Genomic DNA, 22,198 nt, shown 5'->3' with positions numbered 1-22,198 from the left:
TCTCCATTTCCTACATTTTTATCTAGATTTATTTTTATTGATGCTCTCCATTGTGATTTTTTTCTTCTTCTGATAATCTAAAGTGTAATGTACAAGGAAAAAACACACTAATATGCAGTAGTAAATGTACTGTATTTAAAATAAGGGGTTTGGTGTCAAAGTGTCCAGTGGTGAAATTTACCAAATCAACTGTCTATGTTGTGAAAATTAACTTATAAAAAATAAAAGTTTGTGCTGTTTACTTGAGACTGTGTTTATTTTAGACGCCATGTTGAATTTAACGCGGATGAAAACGAGGTTGTGAGGAAAGGTCCTAGATCACGTGATTTTCATAACTTTTAAAACTATTTTATGGAGTTTTTGTTTACTAAAAGTTTCAAAGCTGAGCAATCAGAATATCAGAGCAATATAGAACACTCTGTAGTTCTACAGAGTTCCATAACCTCGTTTTCATTCCAGTAAAAAGAAAAATATGGCGCTACCCTGACTAAGGTCTATTTGGCTTGTCATTGATTTGAAAATGAATAAATCTCTATGCCATTTCATTGACAAAACAACCACAAGAGGGAACTAAAGACTCAACTATGAAGGCTGAATCAGCTGTTGTCATGGTAACAGTCAGCTACGTAAGGTCCATGCAAGAACACGCCACTGATTGGCTGGAAGGAAAAATGCTGAGGGTTATCATATTTCTGAAGTTATGCTGTATTGGGTTCAGGCCACAGTTAAAATATATATAAAATTGCAGAGAAAAAAAAAAGTTTATAAAACAATTGACATTTCTTAGAACCTATTTTTTATCCAGTTTTGCAATTGCATACAATTTTGGAACAACTTGAAGGTGACTAAAAGATGTAATTTTTCTGTTTTGAATGAATCAACTATCCCTGTAATGCAGTAATGACTCTCGGCAAGCCATTTTTATGTTGACTTTCCAACTATAGTCTAAATTTATTTTCAAGACATTAATTTTGGAGTTAGGTAAAGACTCCAGTCTTTACTGAATGTTATGCAACTTGTTTCCATTTTTTTTTTTTTTTTTAGATGAAAAAGAGCGCTCACACAGAAATGAACAGCAATTGCAATATTTAACAAAAAAATATTTATTCACAAGTGCATTATACATGTCAAGTTACACCTTGGTTGTATTTTAAAGCACAAAAACAAAAAAAACTTGCACCAAAAGATGAGACAACAGAAAATAAAAACTATTTGGAGAAAATAGAAGAGCGTCTTTACATCAATCCAAATTAAAATCTTCACCGAAATTCAGGACGTCCATTTCAAATTAAGCTCACTCTTTCTGGTTGATGATCAAACTGAGAAAGTAGATGAGACAGTATGAGGAAAAAGTATGAGACAGACTAAAAATTCACATGTGTTTTTCCATTAAAGGTGGGGTATGCATTTTTTCCAAAACGCTTTAGAAAACCAAGTCAGGCCCAATAGCTAAACAAACTTGCAGCCAATGAGCAGTAAGGGGTGTGTCTACTCATGATGCGAGGAGAGAGCGCTCATCAGTGCATGACGGACATTAGCCGAGCGACGACAGAAAGATAGAGATGACGGATAAAAAAACAAGAGGAAAACATCTGTGGAACAAAAGGAGGACAATACCATGTCTACACCGGACGCGACAGTTGTCGTGTTGCACCAGCTAATGTCGGTCTACACTGGACGTGGCAAAGCAACCGTTGAAAATCATTTGAAATTTGTCTCAATATGTCGTAAATAGAACGCCGCAGCAGTTTACTGTTTGGGATTTGTCGTGTCGTGGCATCCAGTGTAGACAGCATCACTGATTATAATGAGTTCTATAGCATTTTGTCGCACCGCTCGTGTCCGGTAAATATCGGATCAGCGTTCCAGTGCTGGAGAGAACTCAATGAGCGGGAAGGCCGATAGGCGAGTAACATTGGTTTTACTTTGATTTACAGAACTTATCGTTGTCTGGGTTGTCGTATGTGTGGGGCGGAGCTATCAAAATATGGGCGAGACCCTTTTAGGGTAGGTGCGTGTTTGTTTTGGTGATTTCAAATGTCAACATTGGCTACCAGAAATCACTTACCCCACCTTTAAGGGCGTTTACAACAAACTCAGTGAAAAAAGTTGTTGAGCAGTTTAATGCACTAACTGAGGCTTATAAACGAGTCTATAAAAGAAAATACTCTGCCTTATGATGTTAACGTGTGAATGTCAAGAGACCTGAAAAGGTGCTCTTGTGTCTAAAGGGAGTAACACAAACGAACACATGAGGAGATTATGTGTTTTATATCTAGTGTTGGTTTTGGACACCTTGTGGTTTTCCAGGCTTTTTGTCTTGTTGCGGTCCACGGCCAGTTCCCGTCATGCCTCTGCCACGGCCACCAAAAACACCTCAAAAGAAAAATTAAAAAGTCTGTCAACTGTGTATGCACATTTCAATAACTGCGACTGCAACATTTAATATGTTAAAAGGAATTATATAGCAAAAAGTATTTATTATTTTTTTAAAAGAGCATGCAGCAAAACTTGAATTGAAGATAAACATGCGACCATGCGAAAAATGGGTAAACCATGATTATTTTTCATGCAAAGTATTCAAAAGGCAATATCCATTCTAGTCTTTTTTTTATACTGAAAATGTTGAAAGTAAGATGTACATAGCAACACATCTCCAACATAAACTGTTACATGCAAACGTTTTGTTTAAATTTATGTTTGTTAGAGGTTGAATTTAAATACAATACTGCTCAGCTTCATACTACTACATAGGATGTCTACTTCATAAACTGTGAAAATATGAAAAAAAATAGTTCACATTGTTATACGGATCACCGATTGACCTTGGCAGTGGCTTGGCTAGTGGAAAAGTTTGGTACTACGGCCAAACAAAATATTACTAATAGTTCATTTTTTTATTTAATTTTTTAGATATCAACCTCTAATTTGGAACACAGCTTGTTTAGTTTTATAGCAGTTTTAGAGTCCAACATATTTTAAAAGCTATATTTTATATTAAATACAAAACTTCTGTAACTTTCTTCGGAAGACTATTGTCAGATTTCAAACGAGATTTTTCTTGTCTGTGCTCCAAAGCATTCAAGATTTTCAACCTCTAAGCCTCAAGTCTATGCTCCAGAAGTGGGATTGATCGTTACCAGGTTAAAAAGAAGATACTTGACGGTAGCCATTGACTTCCAATTGCTACCATCAACTGTTTGGTTACAAACATTCTTCAAAATATCTTCTTTTGTGCTTAAACAGGAAAAAATAGACACTCATACAGGTTTAGAACAACTTGAGGGTGAATAAATAATGAAAATAGTTATTTTAGGTGAACTTTCCCCTTTACGTTCACTTATAAATGAAATTTTTGTCACACTATTCCTTTAACAAGGGCTCTGAAATGTGTCTAACCTCTGCCGGCTCCACCACCTCTTCCAGGTCCACCTCCTCTGCCCTTTCCCTGCAGTTTGTTCTGCTGCATGCCCCCCCGTCCACGTCCCTTCGACATTACTTCCTCTTTCACCATATCAATGATCTCATCAGGGATTCGTAAGTATTTAATGGTGCTTCCTCTGATGTAGCATTCTGGCATCCTCCAAAACTTATCTCCATCCTGCAAATCAGAGAAGGCAGAAACAACCATTACATTCCAGCACAGACGCAAATAAAATTGTTACTTCATCTTGAGGAAAGAGGTTTTATTTACCCGTGAAGTGCAAATAACTTCTCTCAAGTTGATGTTCATCCAGTTGTCACAGCTGACCAGATGGCCATTGTACGTCTCGCCATTCTTTAACTCCACCAGCTGAAAACAAAAGCAGACTAACTTGATTGTTATTCTGCTTGTGGATTATTATGATGTTTTTATCAGCAGCTTGGACTCCTGGCTAAATTTCTCCAGATCTGTTCTGTATAATTGTATGCAGGCGATGTGAGCTGCTCATACTCACCATCGGGTGGTTCTGTGCTGTCTTCAGTAAAGATAACGGGAGCTAGGAGAGAAGAAATCAAATGAACCAGACATAAAAGCGCATGAAAACTTTCTTCAGTGCTCTGAATGGAGTGCTACTGAATAAAGACTAGAAAAACATTGCACTCAAGAAACACAAAAACAGCAATTATACAGTTCGTGCCATTCAATTCTCAAATATTTCTTAGTAATAGGAGTAAATATTGTTTATAATAAGCGTTATATTTAGTCCAGAGACTGTGTGCTTCTGTTTGGCTGACAATAAAGCGCACTTTGTCGACAATGGCCAGTGAAAGCCCAAAATCTGTTTACTACATAAGTGCATCGCATGTGTCTGTAGTGAATTGCAACGGGGTTCATGTTTAAATCAAGTAGTAATTGTCTTATTAATACAAAATGCCACGTCTATGTGCAAAACGCGTTCGTTTACGGAGCGTAACGTCCGTATATTAGCAATGCAGCCCGGTAACTCCTCTAAGTTACTCAACACAGCAACTGTGCTTCAGTTTAACTAGCCTGCCAGATTATATACGTCGCTTACCATGTCAGCTGAGCGACTGATCGGTCTTTTTAAATCCCTAATAAAGATTTAATAAACTAAACTCTTAAATCTGAATCTTCTTCGCAACACAAGGTAGGCTACAAAACGTTTACTGTTGTACTTCCAGGTGAAAGCGGAAGTTGTCAAAATAAAAGCCCCACTGTTAAATATTTTCTGCATCGTTTTATATTTATTTATTTAGGGACACACTCAACATCGCTCATAAATGCGGTTTATTTTGGAATACTGATCACAGATATTATTTTATACATTGAATTATAGCACATTTACGTCATACGCACACATCTGAATGTACAATATCAACACTTCAAGAATCCACTGCTGTCGTTTTTGCACTGTGCTTTTTCGGCTCTTTTTTGTTCTGTTTCTTCATTTTTCTTCTGATCTTTTCTTGTTCGTTTCTCCTTTTTTCTTCCAAATCTGGATCCTGAAAGGTGCGGTCAAAAAATGTAAGTAAATAATAAAAAAAGAAAATAGTAATAATAAATTAAATTAAAATAACAACAATAAAAATAATTTTTAAATATATATATATATATATATATATATATATATATATATACACACACCAGATCATAAAATCCTGATAGACAGGCTACTACTTGAATTTTTTTCCTGACAGTCTACAACCTTTCTACTGTTTAAAGCATGCATTTAGAATAAAACGACTCACTTTTCCCTCCAGAATCATTTGTTTCCTTTTGTTTATCTTCTTTTTCTCGTCAAAATCAGTGGATTCCAGTCTCTATAACAGAATTAACAAATGTAAGATTTTGCCAGCATGTTATATAAAATACATACATGTACATTGAAAAAGTCGTCTCTCACAATTTCACACTGTCGTCTTGTAACATTGACTTGCGTGAGGATCTTCAACACCTCTTTCTCTTCAACAGCAAACTCTTTTAGTTTCGTCTCTAAACACACAAAACAGTAATCAAGTGACCGTACACTTACAGCAAGAAATTTCGTGCAAGCATTTACGGTGTTTTTTTCACAATACAGAATATATTTAGATTTATAAGTGGCCTTTTTTTAAACAGAAAGCAGATTTAGGTTTGAACTTACGATTCTGTTCCTCAATGGCACTGATGAGATGGATGTCATACTGTGTGACTAGTGTGACTGCTACACCATTTCGGCCTTGACAAAACAAAAAGGACGTCATAAAACAGTTCTGAAAGTGGATTTGACAATATAGCGTTCCAGCCCATTTATGAAGTGAAAATAGGACTGCATAATCCAAAAAAAATACTATTTTAACAGTAATACGAATATTAACACAACTACAGCTAACTCTTCATATCTCACCAGCTCGAGCGGTTCGTCCCACTCTGTGGATGTAGAGTTTTGGCAAACCCGGTGTGTTGTGATTGATAACAACTTGCACCGTAGGAATATCCAAACCCCTTTAGATAAGAACAGATACATGAAAGTGGAGAGAATCAGACAATGGCAAAGAGATGGTGAACAATCCTGAGATATGTTGAGAAGTGTTTTCTCTGTACCTTGCAGCAACATCTGTGGCTATGAGAATTTTAAAGACGTTAGACTTGAACTTTGCAAGGTTGGCAAAACGCTGTCTCTGAAAATGGAAGAACATAAAAACCATTAGTAGAGACATTAGGCGCTGAGTGAAAATCAATTTTAACTACGTAGCCCGTCACTTACCTGCTTCATCATTGAGTGCAGGGAGATGGTTGGGAAATTGAATTCACGCAGCATCATTGTTAATATCTGACAGTTCCTGGAACATTCATAAACATTATGCAATTACGTTATCAATATCTGTAATAGATTTTTGCATCTTCATATGAAAATGTGGTTGTGAGATACATGAATATTTCCAAAAGCAGCATAGTTTTTTTTGTAAGGGAACTAATTTTTGAAAGTGTTTTGTAAGAGATATTAACCATTAAAGAAGGTAACCACCAACCACCCCTTTAATACTGGTAATTCTCAGATTATAGGTTTTTATAAATTTGATATAATAATATATTCAAATAATCTCATCAAATTTGAACTTGGTAATAACATGTTAATATTCAAAACATGGTAAGATTTTTTCACATTCACTCATTAATGAGAAGCTGCTAATAAACTGAAAAAAAAAAGATTCTTCCGGAATGCAAAAATACTAGATTTTCGTATACAGATTTTGAATGCTATGAGGGTTAACATAACTCTGTGGCATTGGTCCGTTACGTCAGTTAGTGAACAAGCTGCCTAATTTATGTATCATTAATGCCCATTGCACACGCAGTGAGTGATGGAAGGATTATGAAAGGGATCTGAATTATAATGGATTAACCCAGCAAGGTTTTTTCTGAAACTGAAAACTTACTTGCATGTGTTAGTGAATATTATGATAGACCAATCATCATGTTCATCCTGGAACTTTTGGATGAGATGGACCAGGTAAGCATCTTTGACTTTCTCAGGAGTGAGGATGAATCTCTGATCCAGTTCTTCAACCGTCTGCACTCTGACAGAAAGAGAGAGAGCCATGTGACATAAAAAAAATTATATTAGGTCTTTGTCAAAACAGCCTTAATGTCTATGATAAGATGGTGGATTCTGATTGGCTGTCAACATTTTTTTTTTATCCTTCATCAGCTGGGATAAATAATTCTGAAAGTGATTCTAATCAACGATACTGTTCTTCTGTGCCATTACTGTTTTGGTTGTGGTGTTAACATTCCTATAGAATTCTCACAGAATTAGAATGATTTTTGAAACATCATCATTGTATTTATTGTCCCTGCTGTGAATAGGCCTTTACTCCTAGTTTTGAGATTGCATACATACAGTTAACACTTATTTAGCAAGGATGCTTTTAATTGATCAAAATTAACAGTAAAAACTAAATATTTATTTTTCAAATAAATGCTGTTTTTGTAGATTAGAGAATCATGACTAATGGAAAGTCAATGTCTCCTATTGCACATTTAGTTGAATGTCTGTCAACTAATAAATGTGCAATGCATTACCTCACATTGCATGCTTAAAGTGTGCAATCTTGTTTTCCACTAGGGGCGTGTGCTACGACTAATTTCATTAACATTTCAAAGGAAATTTTGTAAGCGACTAGTCTAACAAACCCCCAGAAGACACTCATCTGTATGTAATCCATTTGAAATAGTCTTTGCCCAATCATATCAAGCTTATATATGTGACCCTGGACCACAAAACCAGTCATAAGGGTAAATTTTTCGATTTATACATCACCTGAAAGCTGAATAAATAAGCTTTACATTGATGTATGGTTTGTTAGAATATGGCAATATTTGGCCGAAATACAACTTTTTGGAATCTGAGGGTGCAAAAAAAATCTAAATATTGAGAAAATCGCTTTTGAAATTGTCCAAATAAAGTTCTTAGCAATGCATATTACTAGTCAAAAATTAAGTTTTGATACATTTACAATAGGAAATTTACTAAATATCTTCATGGAACATGATCTTTACTTAATATCCTAATGATTTTTGGCATAAAAGAAAAATCTATAATTTTGACCCATACAATGTATTTTTGGCTACTGCTACAAATATACCCCAGCGACTTAAGACTTTGTGGTCCAGGGTCACATACAAAAAATTAGAGCTACCAGTTTTATATGCCAGAGCTGAATTTCTGACCTAAAAAAAAAAGCAAAGAAGCATATTCGACATATACACCTGACTTACTCTGATTTGTGCTCCCAGAAGAAAGGTCTGTTCAAAGCGATGCTCTGCAGCTGCTGCAGCGTGTCCGTGAGCGTGGCGCTAAACAGCAGTGTCTGGCGTTTTGCGGGCACAGCACTGAGAATGACCTCTAGATCTTTAGTGAAATCTGTGCAGCCCTGCTCTAAAAGACGGTCGGCTTCATCCAGGATCTGCCAAGAAACATGCAAGAGTTTATGAAAATTGCTTTTAAACAAACATCAGAAAAAAACATACATAAGAGTCTTACTAGAAACTGGATTCTCTTCAGGTTAATTGTGTCAGAGCTTCGGATGTGATCAGCAAGTCGTCCCGGCGTGGCCACAACAACATGTGGCTTTTTCGACAACTCCAAGCCCTGAGTGACCATGTCTAATGGAAGAAAAAGAAAAAAATAAAGCGTCGCATTCTATCTTAAATATGCATATCTATTCTTATAAATAAACGAGCCCTAAAGGATGACCAAGTGAAGCTTTAAATGGCATCTTACCCATTCCTCCCACAATGATACAATCTTTTAAGCCTAGTGGCTTCCCTAACGCTCGGAACTGTTCAGCGATCTGGTAAGCAAGCTCTCTGGACAGAAAACAGACAAAAACATCATTTTGAAATATCTACATGCAAATGAATATTCAAATGTGGCTGTATAAATAATAACAAAGTAAGAAAGTAAACCTTGTGGGTGTTAACACCAAACAGAAAACACCATAAGGGTCCTCAGACAACTTCTGCAGCACTGGGAGAACAAATGCGGCAGTTTTTCCACTTCCCGTTTTTGCACAGCCCATGCAATCCCGACCTGTGTGAATGCAATGAAATATAAACAAACAAACAAACACTATGTTCTGATGACAGGTGACAGCACTTTACACAACATTTAACTTCATCAGTCACATTCCTAGTTTAAAGTGTCAAAAAATAATATTGTTTATGCATTCTAAGTCAACTATAAATGAAAGTGCAGACTGTATTTTATGTAAATGTTCCTTACATAGAGGTCTATATAAGTAAAAGTGAAATCCATCATATTACAGATGCATCTGGTACATATATTTATGTGCATATAATTCATTAATGAGATTGCTCTGTCTCACATCAACATGATCACAATACATGTGAACTTTTGCGACCAGAAGCACAACAGTCTCATTCAGAATAACTCATTGACTTAAAAAAAATAATAAAAATAACATAATGGAATATTATTGTTATTGTTATGTATTTATCCACTGAGATGCTCACGTATCCGGCAAAAAGTGTTTAAATGTAACACTAAAATAAAGATCTATGCAAAGCCTATTTATGAACGTGAAATTGTCGTTTTATTCGTTTTAATGAGATTATGTGAAGCAGATATAGATCTTTACCTTCCAGTATGGCAGGAATGCATTTCTCCTGGACTGGGGTCGGGCGGCTGATTCCCATCTGCTTACACTGCTGGACCAACCACTCAGACAGGCCGAGAGACTTAAAAGTGGCCATTTTCCACCAGGCTATTTAAAACAAAATATCCAAAACGTAAATCAGTGTATTAATGTTGCTTGAAACGCCGTTAAATGTCCTTGATAACATAAACCTCGTGCGAACCTGCGACGGCCGCGTAAATTAGACGTCATGTGATGATGTGCGGAAAAGGGAAAAGACCACGCCCCTAAAAGGTCTCCGCTAAATTAATTTAAAATATGCTTGTGATGCCCTTTTATTTTATTTTTTTCTCAAATTGTATTTTATTTTGTATAATTTAGTTTTTTAATTATTATTTTATAGTTTTTTAGTTTATTAAAACTGTCTCAATTTGTATTTACAAAATGCGTAAATACGAGACTTTGGCTCGTTTTTTTCACATCAAATATTAATTAGGGTAAGCAATTAAAAAGACGAACAATGGTTTATCTCTCTTTGTTATATAGCCTAACATTGCATTGACCGAATATGTGTATTTGTGTATGTTGATTAAAACTCAAAAGCCTGTTCTTATAATGATATATATGGATACCATGATCAAATAAATAGTCATTTAAATATATATATACATATATATATATATATATATATATATATATATATATATATATATTTTTTTTTTTTTTTTTTCTACAATGTCCTCAGACTGATAAGCTCCTCTTGCACTATATATATATTCACTCTATACATATACACATATATCTGCACAGTTTTGTTTCATTTAACTGGTTTGCACTCTATTCTGCCATGTGCCTTATGCCACTTTATCTCTCTCTTTCTTTATTATTCTACAATGTCCTCATTTGTATATTTGTATATTTGTATAGTTGTATGTACATATGTTTAAACTGTATTTATCCGTATTTGAACGTCAGTGTCTTAAATGTTAACTGTGCACCAAGGGTCTGAGAGTAAAGCAATTTCAATTCTCTGTATGTATGTTCATGTGGAAGAACTGACAATAAAGCAGACTTGACTTGATATTTATAGCAACACATAACCCCCAGCCTCTTCAAAACAGGAACCTCTTCCCCTTTACACAGCTGCTGTTGCAGCCATTACAAGGTTAAGTTTGGGTTCTTAATGGCAAAGTGGTTATATTTCGTTTCGTTTCTTTATTAAATAAATAAATAAAGTCGTGACGTATTGTCAAGTATGGTGACCCATACTCGAAATTGGTGCTCTGCGTTTAACCCATCCAAGTGCACACACACAGCAGTGAGTAGTGAACAAATGCACACACACACACACACACACACACACACACACACACACACACACATGTTGGGTTTCCATGTTTTATGGGGACATCCCATAGGCGTAATGGTTTTTATACTGAACAAACTGTGTGTGCTATTGCCCTACACCAACCCTACACCTAAACTTAGCCCTCACAGGAAACATGCTGCATTTTTAGATTTTCAAAAAACTTTATGCTGTATGATTTATAAGCTTGTTTCCTCATGGGGACCAAAAAATGTCCCCACAAGATTAAGATTTACTGGTATTACTATCCTTGTGGGGACATTTGGTCCCCAGGACGTGATGAATACCAGGTGCACACACACACACACACACACACACACACACCGTGAACACACACCCGGAGCAGTGTTAATTAAGTTAATTTAATCATGATTGGAACATTTTATGTTTGTTAAATTCAAGTTGTATTTATTTTTAATACCAAGCCAGCTCCAGACAGTGAGTTGCGCATGTTTGATCAGTTTAGCCTTCTCAAACAAACACGATTTAAGACATGAAACAACTTCATGCATTTCACAATATAAATTTGTATAGGCTTATTTTGTTTACTGGGATGAGAGTTGCTGAAATCGCGTTTGGTCTCGTACTGTATCGTGTATCTTGTCAGTGTGTGCACTTGCTTGGCCATTTGTAGTTGATAAACAGGAAAGTGGGTCCAGCTGAATTGAAATGATCATTTGTTAGATTGGTATAATGAAGGTTATTATACCGCGGCAGCGGTCGCGGCAGTCGTCGTGTGAAGCCCTCTTAGTGTGAAGACCAAAGAGTGTAAAGACCATCGACTCTACCGTGCGACTCCAGCGGGCAGGGACACCGGCAAGGGATAGTAGTAGCTTTTTATTTAATTTTTTCATTGATATGTTTATTATTGAAATGTTTTTGTTATATGCATGTGTCAATTTTATTTAATTTCTTTATTTTCTTAAATATGTGGGTAGATAGTATATAGAGTTGTAACTTTTTAGTTTTAGTTACTTTTTCTTATTTGTAAGTCGCTTTGGACAAAAGCGTCTGCTAAATGACAAAAGTAAGTAAGTAAATTAAAAAAATTAAGATAAATGTGTGATAAATATAAAATCGTTTGCTTGTGCTAAAAGTGGAAGCTGAAGCGTGAAGGACATGGAGGCATTTTGTTTTAAATAAGCGTGGAAAATTAAAATAAGCCGTGATTTTTCCTCATAGAAAACAAACAGTTTGGTCTTGATCTTGAGCAGAAACACTTCACAAAAACTGAACCGAAACTCATCAAATACTTGCCTCACTGACATGATAAATATATCTATAGAATGCTATAAATTACTACTTTACAACGAAATAATTCAAATAAAAAATTAAAAACTCTTTGATTAGCCTATAACGAAGCATTTCTGTCTTAAGGCGCGTCCAATGAGGAGATATGAAGAGTCAGGATCGTCAAACTTAATACTATTTTATTTTTACTTATTTATTTATTTTTTGTTTGTTTTGTTTTGTTTTGCTGTGCAAGATTGTGTTTGCATGCAGTACAAATACCCTGCAGCATTTTAGTGTCACACTGAAAAATAACTAAATAAGATTAACGTCATACTAATTTAATAAAGTAAAAATTACGATAATAAAATTATATTATATTGAAAATTACACACAAAAAAAGTCTGTGACATCCAACCTGTTGTTCTTAACACGAAAAAAAAACTCTAAATTGATCGATTTCATGAGACTTTCGTTTGTGCAAATTGTTCAGATTTTTTATAAATATTTATTCACGTTTATTTCGTGATGCAAATATTAAAGAGGAAAATATTATTGATTCACATGCAGCTTGAACTGAGGCGAATGTAGGATGACGTCACGGGCTCAGATTTGGTTGGCCAATCAGCGGAAAGGGGCGTGTCACGACCGCCCACAAGGGGAAAATGAATTTTGAAGTCTTTTATACGTTTTCTAGACGTGAACCAAAAAAGAAAAGAAAAGAAAAGAAAATCCGGGGGGGGGGGGGGTTAACAAATGAAAAAACAAAAAAATAACCGTTTTCTCGTTTCTGCTTATTTAATTTCAAATTGAAAATCAATGAATAAATGTGAATAAATTAGCAAAACAAGCTTTACAGAGAGAGACAATACAAATACAAGTTAAATTCCATGAAGTAAATCAGAGATTAAGATTTTAATATGGAGTAAAGTGATTGAAGAATGGCAAGTGGAGCAATGGGGGAAGGCTGGATTTCTTTACAGCCTAATTAACAAAGTAAATCAAAATATAAAGTTTATAGGTAAATCAAGGAAGAGGTTATTTATAACAGAGTAATGTTAAGGCATTCGAATTTAAATAGCACACTTAAAATAATAGGGAGACATCCAAATGTTAACAATGTCATGTTAAAGATACCTTGTGCAGGAAGTACGAACTAGAAAGAAGAAATAAGGAAAAATGGAATTCAAGAATTAAATTGGAATAAAAGCTATCAAGTGAAACAAATAGTAAAGTCTTCTTTGAAATCAATAAATAGAAATTAGTGCAGTCAAATGATTAATCGCGATTAATCGCATGCAAAATAAAAGTTTTTGTTTACATAATATAAATTTGTGTACTGTGTATATTTACTATGTATATAAGGAAAATATGTTATGTTTATATATGTTTATATAATATAAATTATATTAATATAAACATATGCATGTAAATATATACTGTGTGTGTGTGTGTGTAATAGAGATACAGTACACACACTTATATTAAATAAACTAAAGCATTTAATTTGAATGTGATTAATCGCGATTAATCGTTTGCCAGCACTAAATAGAATGTAAAACTCTGTTACACACTCAGAAGGTGGCGGTAATGCACAAGTTCACGTTGGTTGCCAGCCTCCGTTTAAAACCAAGAAGAAGAGAAGAAAAAGACTGATGTGCTCGTGAGCGCGCAGCAGCAACCGCGGGGTCGCGCAGAGCGTGAGAGTGGCACGCGCAGGTAAGCTCGAGCGGCACCTGGACTGTCCTCGACTACAGGCCGTACAGTATTAATGGACTAGAAATCATTACTTTCCTTCACTGTCTCGTAGCAGTCTATGCTCTCGAAACTGTAAGTGTGATATGGGTTGTTTGTTTATTTGTCACTGCCGTGTCTTCTATTTCCTATTTTATTAAGATTGAGCATGGTTAGCAGTAATTTGGGCTTCTACACATGATGACCTTCCTCATCCTCATCCTCGCTGAGCATGGCGGAGTCAGATGGTGTGGAGTTCTGTGCGAATCGAGCTCAAAGCAGGTAGGAATGCCTGTAGCATCAGATGTTGCATGCGATGCGTTTGATGCATGCATGCTCAGGGTTGTCCCAAAATGAAACAGGATAAAGAATTCATTATTAAAGGTGCACACCGTAGTTTGTTAAAGTCTCTATCATTTTTGCATTTAGAGGGTCTTCCTATCATGGCCAGGTGTGTAACAATGCCCTTTTATCTGTACTATATTAGAGATTTTTCTTGCATTTATTGGTAAGGGTTAATACGTATTGTGCATACTTCTTTGCCCTATATTTACGTTTAGATCAGCTTCTAACACGCATTTAAACTGAATCTTTGAAACACTAATAATTTATTAACCCTGTTTAATGTAGTATCTATTATTCATGCTGTACAGCATAATATTGTAAGGCTGAAAATTCACATGCAGCATTTAAGTTGATTGATTTCTGTTACAGGGCCAGATTTAACAGTGCAAACCCTCTTAAAAACTATACTGCCAGGATTTAACACACACGATGAAAAATTAAGCTGTGGACAGTGGAAAAGCCAGTTATTTTTTGCAGCTGTCCTTATTGCATATGCATTTAGTAGGAGTTTCCCTTTCAGGCACAAAACCTATGGGAAAAAACTATTTAAATAGATGAGATTTACTAAGTTTTACATTAGTCAGTTTACTAGCATTTGCACCATTATTGCACTTAAACATGTCTTAATCCATTTGGTCTTTGACATGGTTGCAAATTTGCACTGTCTGCTCTTTGTAGATTTTTTTGGTCTTTATGCAATCGAGAACTTCCCATCGCCACTTTTATGGGATTGCAGTCTCATGCTAATTTGTGCTGTTTACTACTTTGTTTTTAATTTTTGACAGTTATATAGAATTTTAATTATATAGTTATCGGTCTTTATATGATAAATGTAGCATAGTCTACAGTGATGGTGTAGATCAGCATGCTCACACAGACGAAACGGAGGTAAAATGAAATGAAATGTTAAAACAAGCAATCCCTGATGGAGCAATGCAACAAACTGTTCTACATGTCGAGGATAAATCTAGCACAGAGCAAAAACAAACAACAGTTACAGCTGCCACACTGAAATGCCATTGTTAGTATAAGAGTCAGCTAAATGTGCACAGAAACATACTGAGTGCACCTTTAAAAATGTTTATAATAAGAACCTTTTTGCCCTCACATTCTGTCTGGTGTCTGGTAGAATTCAGGGCCTAAAAAGCATACTTAACATGAGGGCTTGATGCTTCCTTTTTTCCCCAAGGAGCACATGTTCTCCTAGATTGTAAAATTAAGGAGTGCATAAACAAAACTTTAGAGGTGCAATGAGAATTGATACGAAATAATGTGACATTACACCGTTTGTGAAATGTGTATGCTTTACTATTGCCAGCTGCTCATTCAGAAAGATAAAGGCGATACAATAAGCACTCTTACAACCATCAAACTATTACAATATTAATACCATAAAGTACTGATGATAATTTTTGACAATCTGTTTGCATTAATGTTCTGAAACTGTGAGTCCGTTGAATGCGCAACAGCACTGCATTTGGACATTGCTCACATTTATTTATTGAAATCATTGCCTTTTAAAGTTTAATTATCACATTAGGCTGTATAGCAATTCCTGTTTTTCTATCCCAAATTTAAGACCTCTTTAAGAGGTCATTTAAGGCTTTTTACAACCCTAAATTTAAGAAAACTGATGCTCTCATGAGAACACATGCATTTTCAATTTGACATCATGTTTAAATGTTTTGAAATAAAAACTGTGTCCCAAATATGAACCATGAATACATGCAGTAATTTGTGACATGCTTGAATTTTAATTATACGGTGTATTTATTTACAGATATACAGTTATTCTATGGCCAGATTGATCTAAAACTGAACAAATTGTGCTATAAAGAATGTTACATTTCTGAAAAGTACATGCCTACTTTTAATTACAAGGTTGGACAATTCTTCATCTAAATTAAGGCAGATAATTTATTTGGGTATAAAATACCATTATTTGTGTATATATATAGCATTGGACCACCTAGGAACCCAAACATTGAAGTCTCAACAGAACATGAGGGTTAGGATCAATGACAAATAAACTTTCTTTTGTTTAACTTGTGTTGCACTGTCATCACAAAAACCATTTGACGTTGGTAATTGTTTGGCTCACTTGTTGCTTGATATTTGTGAGGCTTAGGTGTTCTGTATCCAAATAGGCTCTTTATCCAATCTGTTGAATAATTTAAAAGTAGGTGCCATTACAGGGATCGTGTTAATGCACCAGTATAGAAGCCTAGACCTATCGGTGAAGCGTCAGGATACAGCAGATTCATCAAGCTACTTGTGAAGTTCTGTTGACTAGCCAGAGACAATGATCAGGGAGTGGTGAGAGATACAGTTCCTCGTAAATTGATTCTCTCTTTCTTCCAGCATGGCTAACAACAAGAATAGCTCGCTCCGTTGTACTTTCTCGGCCTCCAGCCACAGCAACACTCTCCTGAGGGGATTGTCTGCGCTGCGCGATCAAGGTCAGTTGCTGGATGTGGTTCTGGCCATTGAGAACGAGAGGTTTGAGGTTCACAAAGCGGTTTTGGCCTCCTGCAGTGACTACTTCAGGTGAGACGTTGCACTGTTTGCTAGCACTAGCCAGCTGAGCTGCAAATGGCGAGATTAATAAAATAAGTTACAAGGTTAATGACTAGTCCTAAGTCCAAATGACTAGTTGACTTGACTGTGTGTATAGATAGTTCATCCAAAAATGAAATTTTTGACATTTACTCACCCTCAAGTTGTTCCAAACCTGTATGAATATTTCTGTTGAACATAAAAGATATTATAAAGAATTTGGGTTCTTCTTCACAATATCTTGTTTAAAAAAAGAACATTAGAAAAAAACATCCAAATGGACGAACGCGTCTTCTGTGAACTTCTCCTTAGTCAAGCTTGTAATGTTGTTTTGGTTCAAAACTCTATTAAAGGGGTGGTTGATTTGTGATTTCACTTTTTAACGTTAGTTAGTGTGTAATGTTGCTGTTAAACAATATCTGTAAAATTGCAGCGCTGAAAGTTCAGTGCAAAACGGAGATATCGTTTCTAATGGATTCACAAGTTTCAAAATCAATGTTCTAAAGCAGCGGTTCTCAATCCTGTTCCTCGCATCGTCTGCTCTGCATCTCTCTCTCTCTCTCTGAACTGAGGGGCAGGACAATAGAGGCGATTTAGCCAATCACAAGTCACAACATACTGGACCAGTCTGAGCCCATTGCATATTTCTGAGGGAGGGGCTTCAGTGCGTTTAACACACGTTAGACTGCACCCCATAAACACAATCAAGCCTAGAAAAAAACCAGTCACCCACCCCTTTAAAGATTTTTAAAAAATCCCTATGCAGAAAATGAATGGTAAAAATATTTCCAGAACCAAGGGTGCTAAAAAAAGTGACCGGTCACTGTTGCACTTTAGCTTAAAAGTATGGAGATCCCCTCTTTTTGCCACACATTTGAACAAAAGTGTGAAATCTTTTCTTCTTGATCCATACAGAGCCATGTTTACTGGAGGAATGAAGGAGTCAAACCAGAACACCATTGAGCTAAAAGGTCTTTCAGCCAGAGGACTGAAGCACATTATTGATTTCGCCTACAGTTCTGAGGTCACTCTCGACTTGGACTGCATTCAGGACGTTCTTGGTGCAGCCGTCTTCCTGCAGATGGTGCCTGTGGTGGAGCTTTGTGAGGAGTTCCTGAAATCTGCCATGAGCGTTGAGACTTGCCTAAACATCGGCCAGATGGCCACCACTTTTAGCCTCTCGTCCCTTAAGCAGTCTGTCGACACGTTCACGTTCCGTCACTTCCTGCAGATAGCTCAGGAGGACGACTTCCTTCACATTCCAAAGGAACGACTGGTTTTCTTCCTTCAGAGCAACAAGTTAAAGAACTGTAGCGAGATCGACTTGTTCCACGCGGCAATCCGCTGGCTGCAGCAAGACGTGTCCAGACGAGCGGCGGCCAGCGAAGTGCTCTGCCATGTGCGCTTCCCGCTGATGCGTTCGTCTGAACTTGTGGACAGCGTCCAAACTGTCGACATCATGGTGGAAGATGTGCAGTGTCGACACTTTCTCCTAGAGGCCTTCAATTATCAGATCCTTCCATTCCGACAGCACGAAATGCAATCACCGCGAACTTCCATTCGCTCAGACGTCACTTCGCTGATTACGTTCGGTGGAACGCCCTACACCGACAACGATCGGACGGTCAGTGGCAAAGTCTACTATCTGCCTGACGTCACGGTGCGACAGTTCAAAGAGTTGACCGAAATGGAGATGGGATGCAGCCATGCGTGTGTGTCGGTTCTCGACAATTTTGTGTACGTCGTGGGTGGGCAGCATTTGCAGTATCGCAGCGGAGAGGGCGCAGTCGACGTCTGCTTCCGCTACGATCCCCATCTGAACCAGTGGCTTCGAATCCAGTCCATGCAGGAGAGCCGCATTCAGTTTCAGCTCAACGTATTGCATGGACAACTTTACGCTACCGGAGGACGCAACCGGTCTGGCAGCTTGTCCTCTGTAGAGTGCTATTGTCCGAGGAAAAACGAGTGGACTTATGTGGATTCCCTCAAGAGGCGGATCTGGGGTCACGCCGGAACGGCTTGCAGCGAGAAACTCTACATCTCAGGAGGTTACGGGGTGTCTGTGGAGGATAAGAAGACTCTCCATTGCTATGATCCGACCTCGGATCAGTGGGACTTCAAGTGTCCCATGAATGAGCCAAGAGTCTTGCATGCTATGATCAGTGTAAACAACCGTATTTATGCTCTCGGTGGCAGAATGGACCATGTTGACCGCTGCTTTGATGTGCTAGCTGTAGAGTATTATGTTCCAGAGACCGATCAATGGACAACAGTCAGTCCGATGCGAGCTGGTCAGTCAGAGGCTGGCTGCTGTCTGCTGGATAAAAAGATCTATATAGTCGGAGGATACAACTGGCACCTCAATAACGTCACTAGTATTGTGCAAGTTTATAATACAGAGACAGATGAGTGGGAAAGAGATCTTCATTTTCCAGAATCTTTTGCGGGAATAGCTTGTACACCTATTGTACTTCCTCAAACAACCACCCAACGCTAAGCACATATTGCGTTTACTCTTTATTTAGGCTTAAGGTTTAGCGTTCACCTGGACCAAAGTGAAAGTAATGGTATAATTGGATTTGCCTCATTGAAAAGCCTCAATGTTATGTCTTTATTTTTGAAGCATGCATGATTGAACGATTTGAAAGAACACTTTTTGAGAATGTGAAGCATGTTTCTACACACTTCTCAAGCAGTATTGTCATTTATGGCCCTTCTTGTTGATTGCCATGTTTCGTACTAATGAGGGTTTTGTACAAGTCCCTATGGGATTTGCACTGTAGGTAGACTTGAATGGACCCACAACATTGGTGCAATGTTCTTCATCTTTGTGTATATCCTACATGTATTCACAACACATCCTAAACTTCCAGAAGTATAGTGCAAGTTTATATTGCAGAGGTAGATGAGTGCAAAATACATCTACATTTTCAAGAATCTTTTGCGGGAATAGCTTGTACACCTATTGTACTTCCCCGAACAACCACTCAGCGCTAAGCACATGTAGTCTTTTATATTTGATTTTTGAGAATGTGAAGCATCTTTCTCCACACTTCTCATGCAGTATTGTCATTTATGGCCCTTCTTGTAGATTGCCCCGTTTCATACTAATGAGGGTTTCGTTCAAGTGCCTGTGGGATTTGCATTGATGACAGACTTGAATGGGCCAGCAGCACAGGGGAAATGTCATCATGACTTCATGAAGGATTTATGGCCTGTTCTCATGGTGTGACTAAATGACACGAAAGCAAAAAAAACCCCAAATTGGATGGCTGAATGAATTGGTTGACATCTAAACAATTAAAAACCTTTGCATCTGGGAAAGAGTTGGCAGAACTGTATTTTTGTCTGCCAGCTATAATTTGGACAAAATTGTCTGCTTTGCCAGCACTTAATGAAGAGGTTTAAAATTATTGGACCTTAGCATGCTCTTCTCAAGATGTAAAGCTGGCTCTGGTTCTTCTTGTAGATTACCCCCAGTGTGTGAATCTCTTGGGTACAGATCAGATCTCTATCACAGCTTTGGATGCAAATGGGCCCAAGCACAGCATAGGCCTGTATTCCTCTAAATTAGACATGATCTTGAGAGTTAATGCAAAACAGTAGACCTGATCTATATATTGCACTTTTCAGGCAAATTCAAGTTTGTTTTGTGATCATTTGTAGAAACACCACTACAAGGTGGCAGGTGTGTTAATATATTTTGTGATGCTTTATTAAGCTATTTTGTGACAAGTTCCTGATATTAGTTCACTTTCATTATAATTCTCATTTTTGAAACGTTTTGTATTAAAAACTGGCAAATTATTTCAGAAATCTTTGCCACCATGAAGAAGCAGAGCAGCAGTGGAGGTAAAATTCTCATGACTCGTTTTTGTCTTTTTAAACTTTATTTTTATTTTTTTCATTCCTAACAATTTAGGGGACATTTAAAATATTGATACGTCATTGTAAGATTTTTTTTTTACTCCCACAAACTAAATGAGCACATTTCATTATGCACTTTAATATTCAATGTGTTAAATCAGTGATTTGAGTACTGAACAATTGAAAAGGTGCATTGTTTTCTCTGAACAACAGTATATACCGTATTATACAGTAGGGACTGGATCACGTACACAGAACTATGGCACAAACTTTTTGTAATGATATTGTGTTGGCATGTTTTCAGAGTATGAATATGTAAAAAAAAAAACACTACATTCTAGAAAATACCTGTTGTTTTTTGTGCATTTAATGGTATTTGTTTGATTGTTTATTACGTTTATGTTTGTTTTTTTAGATTCCTTTTAAGGTGTTAGAAACACTTGTTCTTTCCAACAACACATTTACGTTTTGTATATGTATAGATAGGTAATTTATCATGATTACAGCAGTAAATGACTGTCACCCTTAGCTCAGGACTCATTTACATGCTGATGTAGAATGGAAACATAAATATGGACAATATCTGATAAGACTTTTGAGTTAGTTGGAACAAATAGCCTATAATCTTGTACTTGCATCACAGATCAGCCTTAATCAACCTGGTAAAAGCACTTAAAGACAACCATTTCCATAAGTTTGGAATTTCAACAAGCTTTTACAATTATTTTTTTTAATTGTTCTCAATTTTCGATTTCAAGAAACTTCTTTATGTAAGTGCATTTATGAACATCTGAAATGTATAGCATGTGATTACTTCCAAAAAAACTTTCAATCTTTCCTTTTTTTTACAAATCCCGTTCTAATTTTGATGTACAAATTTACGTGTTAAACTTTCAAGTGTGTGGTATAGTTAATAAATAACACTGAATGTATTTGTATTGGTAGAATTTTTTGCATTTATCCTTTTATACATTAGTCTTCCGTGTGTGAAATTACACTTGTGTTCTTGTTTTATCCATCTGCTACAGTGGTCTAAATAAAAATACACAAATATGGCATTCTCATTTTTTTCTTTGTTACGAAAATGATGGTTTTGCTTTGTGCAAACCAGAACTTTATAGATTCAAACTGTATTTTTTGCTGCAAGAAATGGTGGGATTAAGAAAAAAAAAACATTTTGAGAGACCTATGATTTACAATAGCCATGCATCTCTTGTATATAAATGTATAAACTGTCTCATATCCCATGGACAGATAATTGTTCTTTTTTTAATCACTAATTAACTTAACTTTGATCAATTTAGCAGAAAACAAAACTTCATATTCTCAAATAAATGTAATTGGACACGTTTGCTATGGAATACAAGAAAAAAATACTGATGAAAGCATGTTTTTTTTGCATTGTTATTAGAAGGTACAGCAAAAGCTAGTGGTTTATAGTGATTTGGAGCAGAGCTATTTAAACCTTCAGCTGTTTTCTGAATTAAAAATTCCTTAATTTGTCTTTAAAAGCCT

At 36.4% G+C, this 22,198-nt stretch overlaps 3 protein-coding genes across 6 annotated transcripts; 1 reads left to right on the top strand and 2 right to left on the bottom strand.

Moving 5' to 3' along the window:
* Nucleotides 1-1,083: 1,083 nt before the first annotated feature.
* On the bottom strand, nt 1,084-4,634 carry LOC306856907 (U6 snRNA-associated Sm-like protein LSm4). Of its 2 annotated transcripts, XM_079396453.1 has the most exons (6): nt 4,500-4,634; nt 3,939-3,980; nt 3,695-3,793; nt 3,400-3,601; nt 2,296-2,376; nt 1,084-1,319 (listed from the first exon to the last, which is right to left on the bottom strand). In XM_079396453.1, the coding sequence occupies exons 1-6, from the start codon at nt 4,500-4,502 to the stop codon at nt 1,315-1,317; spliced, it is 432 nt and encodes a 143-aa protein (XP_079252579.1). In that variant the 5' UTR covers nt 4,503-4,634; the 3' UTR covers nt 1,084-1,314. The 2 variants fall into 2 exon arrangements, with proteins under 2 accessions (XP_079252579.1, XP_079252578.1); XM_079396452.1 differs by lacking the exon at nt 1,084-1,319 and having other exon boundaries at nt 2,140-2,376.
* A 39-nt stretch (nt 4,635-4,673) lies between these two features.
* Nucleotides 4,674-9,849, bottom strand: ddx49 (DEAD (Asp-Glu-Ala-Asp) box polypeptide 49). Of its 2 annotated transcripts, XM_079396451.1 has the most exons (14): nt 9,809-9,849; nt 9,589-9,714; nt 8,897-9,020; nt 8,712-8,797; nt 8,472-8,593; nt 8,207-8,394; nt 6,865-7,005; nt 6,192-6,267; nt 6,029-6,105; nt 5,832-5,929; nt 5,589-5,663; nt 5,349-5,437; nt 5,194-5,265; nt 4,674-4,947 (listed from the first exon to the last, which is right to left on the bottom strand). In XM_079396451.1, the coding sequence occupies exons 2-14, from the start codon at nt 9,701-9,703 to the stop codon at nt 4,828-4,830; spliced, it is 1,383 nt and encodes a 460-aa protein (XP_079252577.1). In that variant the 5' UTR covers nt 9,704-9,714; nt 9,809-9,849; the 3' UTR covers nt 4,674-4,827. The 2 variants fall into 2 exon arrangements, with proteins under 2 accessions (XP_079252577.1, XP_079252576.1); XM_079396450.1 differs by having other exon boundaries at nt 9,589-9,849.
* A 3,964-nt stretch (nt 9,850-13,813) lies between these two features.
* On the top strand, nt 13,814-21,740 carry LOC306856728 (kelch-like protein 26). 2 transcript variants are annotated; one of them, XM_079396145.1, is made up of 4 exons: nt 13,814-13,900; nt 14,078-14,197; nt 16,622-16,807; nt 17,732-21,740. In XM_079396145.1, exons 2-4 carry the CDS (start codon nt 14,148-14,150, stop codon nt 19,311-19,313), a joined length of 1,818 nt encoding a protein of 605 aa, XP_079252271.1. In that variant the 5' UTR covers nt 13,814-13,900; nt 14,078-14,147; the 3' UTR covers nt 19,314-21,740. The 2 variants fall into 2 exon arrangements, with proteins under 2 accessions (XP_079252271.1, XP_079252272.1); XM_079396146.1 differs by having other exon boundaries at nt 13,867-14,197.
* Nucleotides 21,741-22,198: the final 458 nt, after the last annotated feature.

The sequence above is a fragment of the Barbus barbus genome (genome assembly GCF_936440315.1).
Source record: "Barbus barbus genome assembly, chromosome: 37".
Taxonomy (NCBI): domain Eukaryota; kingdom Metazoa; phylum Chordata; class Actinopteri; order Cypriniformes; family Cyprinidae; genus Barbus; species Barbus barbus.
Note: the sequence above shows the minus strand (reverse complement) of the source record. Positions and strands in the feature narration are given on the sequence as shown.

Coding starts and splice junctions, on each gene's coding strand:
- LOC306856907 (XM_079396452.1), bottom strand. Junction 3,602..3,694: donor AAGTTATTTGCACTTCACGG/GTAAATAAAACC, acceptor TCTGATTTGCAG/GATGGAGATAAGTTTTGGAG. Junction 2,377..3,399: donor AGGTGGTGGAGCCGGCAGAG/GTTAGACACATT, acceptor TTTTCTTTTGAG/GTGTTTTTGGTGGCCGTGGC.
- ddx49 (XM_079396450.1), bottom strand. CDS start 9,703: ATGGCCACTTTTAAGTCTCTCGGCCTGTCTGAGTGGTTGGTCCAGCAG. Junction 6,106..6,191: donor TGCACTCAATGATGAAGCAG/GTAAGTGACGGG, acceptor TTCCATTTTCAG/AGACAGCGTTTTGCCAACCT. Junction 5,664..5,831: donor GGGACGAACCGCTCGAGCTG/GTGAGATATGAA, acceptor TGTTTTGTCAAG/GCCGAAATGGTGTAGCAGTC.
- LOC306856728 (XM_079396145.1), top strand. CDS start 14,148: ATGGCGGAGTCAGATGGTGTGGAGTTCTGTGCGAATCGAGCTCAAAGC. Junction 14,198..16,621: donor GCGAATCGAGCTCAAAGCAG/GTAGGAATGCCT, acceptor TCTTTCTTCCAG/CATGGCTAACAACAAGAATA. Junction 16,808..17,731: donor TCCTGCAGTGACTACTTCAG/GTGAGACGTTGC, acceptor TGATCCATACAG/AGCCATGTTTACTGGAGGAA.